This window comes from Schistocerca serialis, chromosome 2 (assembly GCF_023864345.2).
Source record: "Schistocerca serialis cubense isolate TAMUIC-IGC-003099 chromosome 2, iqSchSeri2.2, whole genome shotgun sequence".
Taxonomy (NCBI): Eukaryota; Metazoa; Arthropoda; class Insecta; order Orthoptera; family Acrididae; genus Schistocerca; species Schistocerca serialis.
The window spans coordinates 632,218,310-632,230,599 of record NC_064639.1 but is presented as its reverse complement, the minus strand read 5'-3'; the positions used below and the strand labels follow the sequence as shown (position 1 = coordinate 632,230,599).

Below are 12,290 nucleotides of genomic sequence, written 5' to 3'. Positions count from 1 at the left end.
TTTGTGTCCTTACCGTCGTGGGGAATTACCCTACGCCTTGTTTTCCAAACAGTATGTCTAACATGTTACCAAACATCGTCCTGAAATTTGGGTAACGTTTCATCTTCCAACGTGCCGTTCTCATATAAGCCTTGAAACTAATGAGATTATCTTCACTATTGTGGATGATGATATATGTCACAAACTGTCCTAACATCCACATCACGGTGTTGTTCTTGGTAGCGGGAAAATGTTTCGTGTCCGGCCAGAGCAGGATGTCAGTGCAGTGGCTGGCTGGGCTGCTGCGGGTAAACAGGCCCAGCCTCTGCTGCACCCATTTCCAGTTAATCGGATGGCCGCCACAAATGAAGTGATGGCGTAAGGTGTCGACCAGACCACAGCGGACGCATTTATCACTGTCACATAAGCCGATTCTATGCAACCTTTCATTAGTGGGTATAACATCGTTTACCACTTTATACCATGTGGACCCCACCTCAGCAGTGTGGACGGTTAAACTTATGTTGTCCCAAACTGCCTTCCAATGAACACTCGGGCATATAAGTTCAGTGGGATTCCGGACTATTGGAGATGTCCATCTTTTTAATAGCAGGTGCGTCGTCGGTAAATCCTGCGTGATATAATGTCCATCAAAATAGCTTACTTCAAGAAAAAACTGCTTGACATGTCGTAGTTTGTAATGTACATCAATGGGTGGGTGCAAATCGGTGGGTTGTAAGGTTCGGAAGAGCCAACTGGTTACGCTGAGAGGTTCCTTGTCCAACAAGTGGGTGATTCGTTTAATATATAACGCAGTACGCTTTCCGTTAATGTCAGGCATATTGAGTCCGCCAGCCTGTCTGGAAGACGTCAGCGCGGTGTATTTCACTTTGAACAGATGCTCTTGCCAGATAAATCTATTAGAGAGTTTCATCACGTGTTTGGCCTGCATCTTGGGGACTGGAAATATTTGGTCCGTATAGTACGCTTTACTGAATGTATAACTGCTTAGGAGTCGCATGCGTTGGAGAATGTCAACGGACAGCCAATTGTTTTCATAGATGGCACCTTGCATTTTACTGGTGACCTACATTATCTGAGCCACCCAAGCACGACTCACGCCCCGTCCTCACAGCTTTACTTCCGCCAGTACCTCGTGCAGTTATTCCCCTAATAAAAATAGTTCTTTGCTGTTGAGTCGAGAATGTTTTACTTCGTTTCACAACAGTACTAGCAAGTGAAACCGTCTCTGAGTAGCTATGACTGTATGTTCGATGACGAAGCGTGAATCGATACTGTACGAGACCGTACTCACCGAAACCTTCGCAGTATATCTTCCAGATCACTCCTTCACCATCACAGATTCCGTCGGTGACGTAGTCGATGTCGTTGCAGACACAGTCGAGGCTGGAGGTGACATTTCTCGCCAGCAGCACCAGCAGCGTCGTGGCCAGGCCTGCTGGATACATCACTGACTGTTGAGACTGAGGCGGTAACACAGAGTGGGCCGCGTTGCTGGGAGCACGGGCCCACATTATAACGACAAGTGCGGCGGAAGTCTTTCCGCAGGACGATTGCACCACAGGAAGGATGACACCATCAGCCCGGATCACAGACACATTTCTTTATGCCGTGAAGGTGACCATCCGCCAACACAAAGCCGACAGAGAAAATTACTCGATCGATTTATACGTACGTCTGCGTCACGCTTTTAGGAAGACGGTGAGTTTGACTAAGAGATTTGTAGGGGGCGTGAAGAGGACGCAAAAATCGTCTGGCCTGCCCTTATTTAGGACTAAATCGCAAGCTGATTGTACAAGACAGAACTTACTGTGAAAATAACTGTGTTGATCACAGTGACGATGAATATAAAAATGACTCTGAGCACTATGGGACTTAACATCTGAGGTCATCAGTCCCTTAGAACTTAGAACTACTTAAACCTAACTAAGGGCATCACACACATCCACGCCCGAGGCAGGATTAGAACCTGCGACCGTAGCGGTCGTGCGGTTCCAGTCTGTAGCGCCTAGAACCGCTCGGCCACCCCGTCCGGCAAGCAGTAAAGGAAACCAAAGAAAAATTTGGAGGAAGAGTTAAAGTTCAGGAAGAAGAAAGAAAAGCTTGAGGTTCGCCGATAGCACTGTATTTCTGTCAGAGGCAGCAAAATACCTGGAAGAGCAGTTGAACGGAAGGGACTGTGTTTTCAAAGGAGTATACAAGGTGAACATAAACAGAATGCAAAATAAGGCTAATGAATGACGCCGGGGAATTAGATTACGAAACGAGACACTGAAAGTAGTAGATAAGATTGGTTATTTGGACAGAAAAGTAACTGATGCTGACTCAAATTTTTTCCAGAATGTAATATGGTTCAAACGACGCTAAGCACTATGAGACTTAACATCTGAAGTCATCAGTCCCCTAAACTCAGAACTACTTAAACCTGACTAACCTAAGGACATCACACACACCCATGCCCGAGGCAGGATTCGAACCTGCGACCGTAGCAGTCGCGCGGTACCAGACTGAAGCTCCTAGAACCACTCGGTCACAACGGCCGGCGACGATGAATACAGAGGGAGTCCCAAAATAATGTAAACAGTTTTTGACATTGAATATCTCTTTAATTTTTTTAATAAAAGGTAGAAATACAATTTCTGCGGTTAATAAATCAGAAGGCGGCGAAAACATAACAACGTTGTATGTTGTTTCAGGATTGTAAATAACCAAGACGGTATAGCTGGATCACGGAAGTGGGTACTGGAGTGTTACTGGAAAAAAAAAATGTGAGTGAGATACGACGTCATTGGAGAATTGTCTTTGGAACACCAGAACCAACAAGGGTAAGGATTACAGACACGAAAGAGTTGAAGCAATAATTCATGTGTACACACAGTCCCCTAAGAAATCTGTGAGATAATGCTCTCGTGAGACTGGGGTCTGCAAAAGGAGTGTTCATAGATTTCTGCGCTCTCGGAAATCTAAGCTTTACATTCCAAGACTTTCCCATGCTCTTAAGGGGAATGATACCGATACCGATAGGGGAAGTGAATTTTGCGAGTATTCATTAGCAAACGTGCAGAACATTAACGTTTCAATGATCTAATTCTCTGGTCGGATGAACCGAGCTATAAACGTAATGCAACAATTAACGGCTATAATGTTACTTATAATCCGTCTTGATTGCAAATTTTTTTTATTCATATGACCGGTTTCGGTTCATTCAGAACCATCTTCAGATCTGATATTTCAGTGACGCAACGTGTGAAAGCTGCTGGATTTGGACGGTTTACTCCTGTAACTGAAATATCAGATCTGAAGATGGTTCTGAATGAACCGAAACCGGTCATATGAATAAAAAACAATTTTTGCAATCAAGACGGATTATAAGTAACATTATACAATCACTGATGCTGCTATCGCATCACACATTATGTCTGTTTTTGCACAATTAACCGCCATAATTATCTATATTGGGCCAGTGAGAATCCATACGCAACCGACGAAAGGCATGATAATCTACCAGGAGTATCCGTCTGGTGTGGTCTGTCTTCTAGAGGGTTTAATCGGATCTGCTTCTTTGAAAACACTGTCAAAGGGGCCTTTTACGTAGAAATGTTCCGTATGATAGCTCCTGGTCTTAACGCCTTTCTTGAAAATGAAGATTATTATTTTCAACAGGATGGAGAGCTACCTCACTGTCACACTAATGTGAGTACATTTCTCAATCGGACATTCCCTGCCACATGGATAGGACGAAGTGGGAGTGTGTAGATCCCAGCCCGCTCTCCCGGTTTAATCCCTCTAGACTTCTGTCTGTTGGGTACTCTCAAGAACACTTACACTTCAAGACCACAAACACTGGCTAATCTTAAAGAGAAATCTGAGCAGGCCTGTGATGCTATTCTATTCGGGGGGGGGGGGGGGGAGTACAGTTGGCATGCTGCCCTGATGTAAGTCGTTATCGACGGCGTTTTGCTGTGGAAGAAGGCCATTTCGAACATTTACCACCTTTGGTTGGACTTTAAGATGCACCACAAAAATTGTACTGTACTTCTATCTCCTATAATTGAAGAGAGATTCAGTTTCAATGAGTATTAATGAGCCGTGCACAGCTCGCGTTTATCCCATTTATTGTCTGTCATCTTCTATTACGGTACTGCCGCCTCGTTTACTTATTCCCTTTACTGGCGTCACTAACTTCCTACCTTACTTGCCTGTGAGTGGCATCAGCAGCGCGTATCGATAAGTGCACTGTCGCACCATCTCTGGAGCGACCGATAGCATTTCCGGGTCGTCGTGCAGTCGGGAAGCAGCAGTACAGAAGTCGAGGGACGGAGCGCCAGTGAGGCGCTAACAGCCAGTGCTCGCCGACCGCTGGCGATACACATGAACTGTCCGACGGAGGAAGATTGGAGCGGGACGATCGTTGGTTGGTCGTTCGGTTGGTCGTCTCATCGGCCGACGTATATTTGGTCCTTTGAATACTTCCGGGCCTTCAGTCGGTTGGTAGGCGTGGAGCAGCGAGGAATTCTCCACGGGACGTAGTTTGGCCGGGGGCGCTGGCAGTGTCTACGCCGTGTCGGAGTGTGTGCGGCTGTTCCCATTGTTACGAGGCTCGTGGCTCACCGACCCTGGGCACGAATGTTGAGTTTGGATTTAACCTGCAAGCAAGTCAAGACTGTTCACATACTGTCGTTTGGAATTCGTTGTCGGCTGTTGGGATATTCCCGCGAGCAACGACGTGGTTTTCAAGTTGGAAAATTCTAGCCACCCTCCGGTGGAGTTTCATTGTATTTGGTTATTTGAATTGAAGTGCACCAGAGGAATCGTCTGCTTTGTGGCCGTTAACGTTCCGGTTACCTGCCCTGTCCGTTGACGTAAATATAAGGCAGTGTAGTTTCCTCGTTGTGTTGTGGTTGTCCAGCACGGTGTGTAGTTTGACAGTTCCATGTGCGATTGGTAGTGGGCGCCAATATCTTCTACGTTGTTACGTTGAACTATCTGTTGTGCCCTGGTCAGGTGAAGTGGCAGTTTTCTTGTCGGTGGGTCCGTTGACTGTCGGTCGGTTGGGGTGTCGTCGGATCGTGAATGGTTGGCCCAACTGCCTGTCTCACCTAAGCGAGCGTTAGTGTCTGAATTCCAGGCTTACCCTCCGAACATCTGAGCGCCCTTGGGCGTACTGCAATTTTTTTGATTTGTTCTTGTTGTTTGTACCTGTATGGCTTCTAGCCGATTTTTTTAAAAATTAAGGTTGTTTTTGCCCTTAAGTCGTAAGACTCTTTAGGCCTTCAGCCTAATTTAAAGAACTGTTCCACGTAAGACCTTTGGAATTTTAAAGTTTTTAATGTTGTTGAATTTTAAGTGTTGGGCCTTCATCCGATTTTGAGTTTGAGTTGTTTTGCTCTTAAGGCCTTCAGCCTACATTAAAGAACTGTTTCACGTAAGGCCTTTGGTATTTAAAAAAAATTAATGTTATGGAGTTTTAAGTGTTAGGCCTTCAGCCGATTTGAATTTAACTTTTGTCTGTTTTTTTGGGCCTTCAGCCTAACTGATGAACTGTTTTAAGATAAGGCTTTGCTTTTAAATTTCTGTTTTGGTTGCGTTTTGCCTAATTAAGAACTGTTTTACGTAATGCCTTTGTTTTTTTTAATAATGTTGTTTAGATTTAAGTGTTGCGCTTTCAGCCGATTTCTGGATTCAAATTGTTTGCTCTGAAAATCACAGATTCTTTGGGCCTTCAGCCTAAATAAAGAACTGTTGTAAGATAAGGTTTGCCTTTTAAATTTCTGATTATGCTTGCGTTTTAAGTTATTGGCCTTCAGCCATTATTAAATTAAAGTGGCTTTCAGCCGGTAATTAAGTACCAAAGATTAAAGCTGTGTATTTCAAAAAAAATTTTTTGGGGCTCCTGTAATGTTTGATCAAATAATAAAGTTGTATGTTCGAGAGGAACTGACAGTCACATATTCTGGTCCCTTTCCGCAATTTTAACTACCTGTCCTGTCCTGTGGGTGTAGCAGGGCGTCTCGATTACATTATTTTGGAACACCTGTATTAAGAAGACACTACAGTCATAAGCTAAACGTCATGACCACTGTCCACGGCGACAGTCCGTGCCATCAGGTGTCGCCATGCACACGTGGCGCAGTCAGTGTCTTGAGGTTGCCGTTGAGGAGTGGGACAAACTGGACCATCAGTGCCTTGATGAACTTGTAGAAAGTATCCCACGACGAAGACAGGCATGCATCAGAGCAAGAGGACGTGCTACTGGGCATTAGAGGTACCGGTGTGTAGAGCAGTCAGGACTACCATCTCTGAAGGTCTCGCTGTATAGTTGTGCAACATGCAATGTGTGGTTTTCATGAACAATAAAAAGGGCCGAAATGATGTGTATATCGATCTCTATTCCAATTTTCTATACAGGTTGCTGAACTCTCGGAACCGAGGCGATGCAAAGCCTTTTTTGATGTGTGTATATAGAGAAGAAAAGTTACTATATCCTTTCACACCGGATATTATCTCCAATCTCAGACCTCTCATTTATTTCCTTAATTGCTTCTTCTACGTACTCGTATGGATTGAACAGTAGGCCTGAAAGACTGCATCACTGTCTTACTCCCTTTTTAATCCGAGCACTTCTTTCTTAGTCCTTTAGTGTTAATATTCCCTTCTTGTTTTTCTACATATTGTATGTTACCCGTCTTTCGCCGTAGGTTACTCCTAGTTTTCTTAGAATTACTAAGCTCTTGCACCGTTTTACCTTGTCAAATGCTTTTTCTGGGTGAAGAAACCGTATGAATGCGTCTTGAATTTTCTTCAGTCTCGAAAATGGTTCAAATGGCTCTGAGCACTATGGGACTCAACTGCTGAGGTCATTGGTCCCCTAGAACTTAGAACTAGTTAAACCTAACTAACCTAAGGACATCACAAACATCCATGCCCGAGGCAGGATTCGAACCTGCGACCGTAGCGGCCTTGCGGTTCCAGACTGCAGCGCCTTTAACCGCACGGCCACTTCGGCCGGCTCTTCAGTCTCGATTCCATCATCAAGCGCAAAGTCAGAACTGCCCCTCTGGTGCATTTATCTCCCTAAAGTGAAATTGACCGTCATCTAACACATCCTCAATTTTCTTTTCCAACTTTATGTACATTATTCTCGTCAGGAACTTGGATACATCAGCTGATTGGGTGATTGGGTGATAATTCTTGCACTTACAGGTTATTGTTGTCTTCGAATTTGCGTGAATTTTATTTTTCCGAAAGTCTAACGGTCATCGCCAATCTCATAGATTCTGCATACCAGCTTCAATAGTCATTTGGTTACAACTTCCGCCAACGATATTTGAAATTCCGGTGCAATGTTAACAATTACTTCTGTCCTGTTCGGTCTTAAGTCTTCCAGAGCTCTTTTATGTCCCGATTCTAATAGAGGATCATATATTTACTCCATGTCTGCTTCAATTACTTCTCTATCATGTCATCAGACAAGTCCTCCCCTCATAGAAGTATTCAATGTACTTTCTCCACCTATCCGCTTTCTCCTCTTCGCTTAACAACTGAATTTCCATTGCACTCTTAGTATTACCACCCTTGCTTTTAATTTCCCCTGAATGTTGTTTCGACTTTTCTGTATGCTAAGTCAGTCCTCACGACGATAATTATGAGACCTGGTATTAGTGAAAGGTAGGATTCGGTGTGGACTGGGCCATAATCAGTTACAGTTGGTTGCTCAGCTTTTTTTTTTTATATCACGTACACTTTATTTGGAATGAATTGCAAATAAGTGGACAATAAGGAACAATTATCAAATTTGACTGTTAAGACACAATGTCTAATTAAAAAAGTTCTTAAACAAGTTGCACTCACGGCTGAAGGCCAGGAATTCAAATTATTTGTCAGCTGATGGCCCCAATAGTAATAACTCAAAAAACAATTTGACGGTTGAAGGCCTGGATAGCAAATTTTTGAGGAGCAAATAGTCTTCTTCGAGAGATATTTAAAGAACAATCACGAACATTTCAGTGGTAAGATATTTTGTCTAATTAAAATTTCTTAAGACAAGTTAAACTCATGACTGCAGGCCTTATTAGCAAGAAATTCAAAGTCTTTGTCGACTGAAGGCCGAAACAGTAATAATTCAAAATTAAAATATTTTTTAATACAATAATCATCACAATCTGACCAAATCAAGAGAGAAGTGGGCCTCAGACAGTGCTCCATTGATCGACCTGGGAAAATCACTCAATTTCCTGAACGATGAGACAGGCAGCCAAGAGTTGTATTCGCTTAATAGGATGGCAACTCAAACTAGTGACAGTTTAAACGCATACCAACACTCTTGCAAAATCTACCTAACGTCTGATAACCAATACAGTGATGGAATAACCCAGGCAAGGCAGGACCGGCTGACAGCACTGCGCCTTCAGAATCTGGTATTTAGAATATCCAGAAACAGAAGCAACCACTACGGCCAAAGTAGTCCAAAAGAAACAAAATATCCGAGCCACAACCAAGGAGGCTGTCGAACTACACGCCTTACCGGACAGCAGCGGCAAGGCGAGGAAAGGTACACTGCCGTGAAAATACGCTAATCTCCAGGTCAGGTACTGGGGCGTTAGCAGCCACTAGGCAGAAAATACCGCTGGCTAAACTTCACCAATAATAACACAAGGAATTCAATGACTAATAATAAGAAGTGGGGGATGGTTAATTAATTTCGCCAACTCCAAACACTCCACTCGCTGATCTTCGTCTCAGCGACCCTGCGAGCAGCAACGTGCAAACAAATGGCGTGATCTCAAAATCGTGGATATTTCACTACTGATTTAATATTCACTCAACTAAAACGTCCTGGGTCCGGTGGACGACGAGGTTGTGGCCCTCGCAACTACAGCCTCCTCGATCCAGCAGTGCCTGTGTGCCACCAGTGGTCCCGGCATGTCCCCGCGCTGCCGGACCGCACTCCTGCTCCATCGCAACCGAACTCCCTGATTCACTCCGACGGGGAAAACACTTGACGTCCCTCCAAACATAGTACCATAGTAATAAATATCGATAACCGCTGCTGCTGCCACTCATGGACAGACAGCGCTAGCAAATGTAGTGGCGCCAGTAAACACAAGAAGAGAATGAGACCCTATTACACGATCCCAACCTACCAACAACACCAACGCGAGCTACAACACGGTTCAAATTAGTTTTTCCATTTCTTCATGTATTTCTTGCAGCCATTATGCCTTGCTTGCCCTCTTCTTCCTATTTATTTAATCTTAAGCCATTTGTAGAACTGTATTCCTATCTTTCTCTGAATACTTTCGAACTCCTTTCTTTCGTCGAGCAACTGCAGTGTTTCTTCTGTTGTATTGTATGTATTGTATGTTAACTGGGGACCTACAAACAGCCGGCCGAAGTGGCCGTGCGGTTAAAGGCGTTGCAGTCTGGAACCGCAAGACCGCTACGGTCGCAGGTTCGAATCCTGCCTCGGGCATGGATGTTTGTGATAACCTTAGGTTAGTTAGGTTTAACTAGTTCTAAGTCCTAGGGGACTAATGACCTCAGCAGTTGAGTCCCATAGTGCTCAGAGCCATTTGAACCATTTTTGAACCTACCATCGATGGAGAGGCTCCGTCCCCGCCGCAGCCGCAGTGGTCCACAACCCCACAACGACTACCGCAGTCCACTTCACCCCTCCACCGCCTCACACCGAACCCATGGTTATTGTGCGGTTCGACCCCCGGTGGACCCCCCAGGGAACGTCTCACACCAGACGAGTGTAGCCCCTATGTTTGCGTGGTAGAGTAATGGGTATGTACGCGTACATGGAGAACTTGTTAGCGCAGCAATCGCCGACATAGTGTAACTGAGACTGAATAAGGGGAACCATCCCGCATTCGCCGAGGCAGATGGAAAACCGCCTGAAAACCATCCACAGACAGGCCGGTTCACTGGACCTCGACACAAATCCGCCGGACGGATTCGTGCCGGGGACCAGGCGCTCCTTCCCGCCTTGAAAGTCGTGATTTCTTCTGTTACTCAGGGTTTCTTCGCAGTTTCTTCCCTTGGACCTATGTTTGTCTGTCAAACATCAGTAATTGCTATTTTCAGTACTTCTCTTAAACTTAAGTGCCTACTATGCTGCACCTTATCACAGTATCTACATCTTTAACGAGCTTCATTCCTACTGCCAAGCCCATAATATCCCGTGACACTGTCTTCCATCCATTAAAACCGTCTTCCAGTCCCCTACAATTATCAGATTTTGGTCTCCCTTTACATATTGATTTACCAGTTCAGTATCCCCATGTATGCTATATCTTTTGAGCTGCTTGTGATGTCGTCATGCATAACTGAACTGTTACGGTCAGCTTTAGTTTGCTTCGAACTTCATGAGAACAATCCTGTCACTAAACTGCTCGCAGTCCTACTCTTGTAATTCCGTTTCATGCTGCTTTTGTTATTATACTAATGCGTTTCACCAGAAATCCTTAACTTCTTTCCGTTTCACGCCACAGGCCTCTACTATTTCTAGACTGAGCTTTTGCATTTCGTTTTTCAGATTTTCTGGCTTTTCTACTACGTTCAAACTTCTGACATTCTTTGCTTCGACTCGCAGAAGTCATTCATTCGTTGCTTATTCCATCTTTTTATCATGGTCACTTTTCCTTGTCAACCCCCTCCCGGAGGTTAATCGGGGACTAATTCGAAATCTTTTGCCAATGGAGATATCATTTTTCCAGTTGCAGGCTATGTGTCCTATGGAGATACGTTATGTGTTTTTAATCCAGTGGTTTTCATTGCCTTCTGTATCTTAATGCCATTTGTCGTTGCTGATAATTCCGGATTCCCACACCAAGGGAAAGATAGTGCCCTGAACCTGTACCCTCCTTGACATGGCCGTTGGCAACATGAGGGTTCACTTCTTATTCAGTAAATCTTCAGCCGCCATTGCTAAAAATTTTCATTCAAAGTTTAATCAGTGGGTGGGTTCTAACCAGTAAATGAGGACGTTTTGATTGCGCTGCAAACACGCTACCCCTTTTTTTATTGTTTTTCTCCACTTCACGTTCCTCATTATGGAGGAACCTACACGAAAAGTCTATCTGCCACCGTCACTTTCATCTTAAAAAAAGCAATATTTTTGCCACTTCAAGCACTGACCCCAAACTACAACTATCCCAGTAGCTCTGCCTAATCTAGGAGAGAAGGAAAGGAATGGGAGGTAGAGGGTATCATAAAGCTGTAACAGAGAAGAATTTCATTTATTCATTTTTATTTTTTTAATCTTTGTATTAAACCGTGTAGTGAAGGGCATGAATTCGCTCATAGCCATGCAGAAATCCGTGCACGTCATCTAGAAAATAAAGAGAAATACCGTTGGGGATTATGGTATCAGAAATCCAAAAATAGTGAATCTGGTCAAATCAGGTTCTCATTCCAGGGGCATTTCACCAACGTAGTGGGTCGTAGAAAGCACTCCAAAGGAAGTTGGGTAAGTATTGCCTGTATTTTAGATGACAGACAACGGCGCAATGTCGTTCTTTCGCGTTAGTCCTATTATCGAGAACACTCTCTTCGCCAGTAACCAAGAGATATCGAACTGCATGGCCACGGAACAGTTCACAGAGTCAGTCTTTGTGTGCGAGTAATACGCGCCATCCAGGAACATCACATGCAGTGTAATTCCGTTAGGAGTGGCACATGTGAGGAATTCCAGAATTCACTGGACCATGTGCCAGACATCTACTGCGGGGCCCAAAAGAAGTAATGATCGTCCATGTGCGACACCCAGTACGCGACACAAAGCGGAGAGTCGGCGAGGTGAACTTGGTGAAGACGAGAAAGATTGGGTAGTATGTCCTTGACGGTGATATACCATGCAGAGTGTGGGGGCAGTGTCAAGAAAAGGGGCGTTCACGGCCTGCCATATATTGCACCACATGTAATGCGGGTACCTCTGTTCTGTCTGTGGTGTCACCGCCAGACACCACACTTGCTAGGTGGTAGCCTTTAAATCGGCCGCGGTCCGTTAGTATACGTCGGACCCGCGTGTCACCACTATCAGTGATTGCTGACCGAGCGCCGCCACACGGCAGGTCTAGTCTAGAGAGACTCCACTAGCACTCGCCCCAGTTGTACAGCCGACTTTGCTAGCGGTGGTTTACTGTCTACATACGTTCTCATTTGCAGAGACGACAGTTTAGCATAGCCTTCAGCATCGTCATTTACTACGACCTAGCAAGGCGCTATATTCAGTTACTATAATCTGAACAGATAATATTGTGAATCATGTACCGTCAAGAGAGACG

The 12,290-nt window shown here is 44.6% G+C and overlaps 1 protein-coding gene across 3 annotated transcripts in view; it reads right to left on the bottom strand.

Moving 5' to 3' along the window:
- LOC126457710 (uncharacterized) overlaps positions 1-1,476 on the bottom strand; it is a 95,410-nt gene extending 93,934 nt beyond the window's left edge. For all 3 annotated transcript variants that reach the window (XM_050094240.1, XM_050094241.1, XM_050094242.1), the window contains exon 1: positions 1,295-1,476. In XM_050094240.1, the coding sequence (XP_049950197.1) occupies positions 1,295-1,448 (154 nt within the window). In that variant the 5' untranslated portion in view covers positions 1,449-1,476. The remainder of the gene's footprint in view (positions 1-1,294) is intronic.
- Between the last annotated feature and the right edge of the window lie 10,814 nt (positions 1,477-12,290).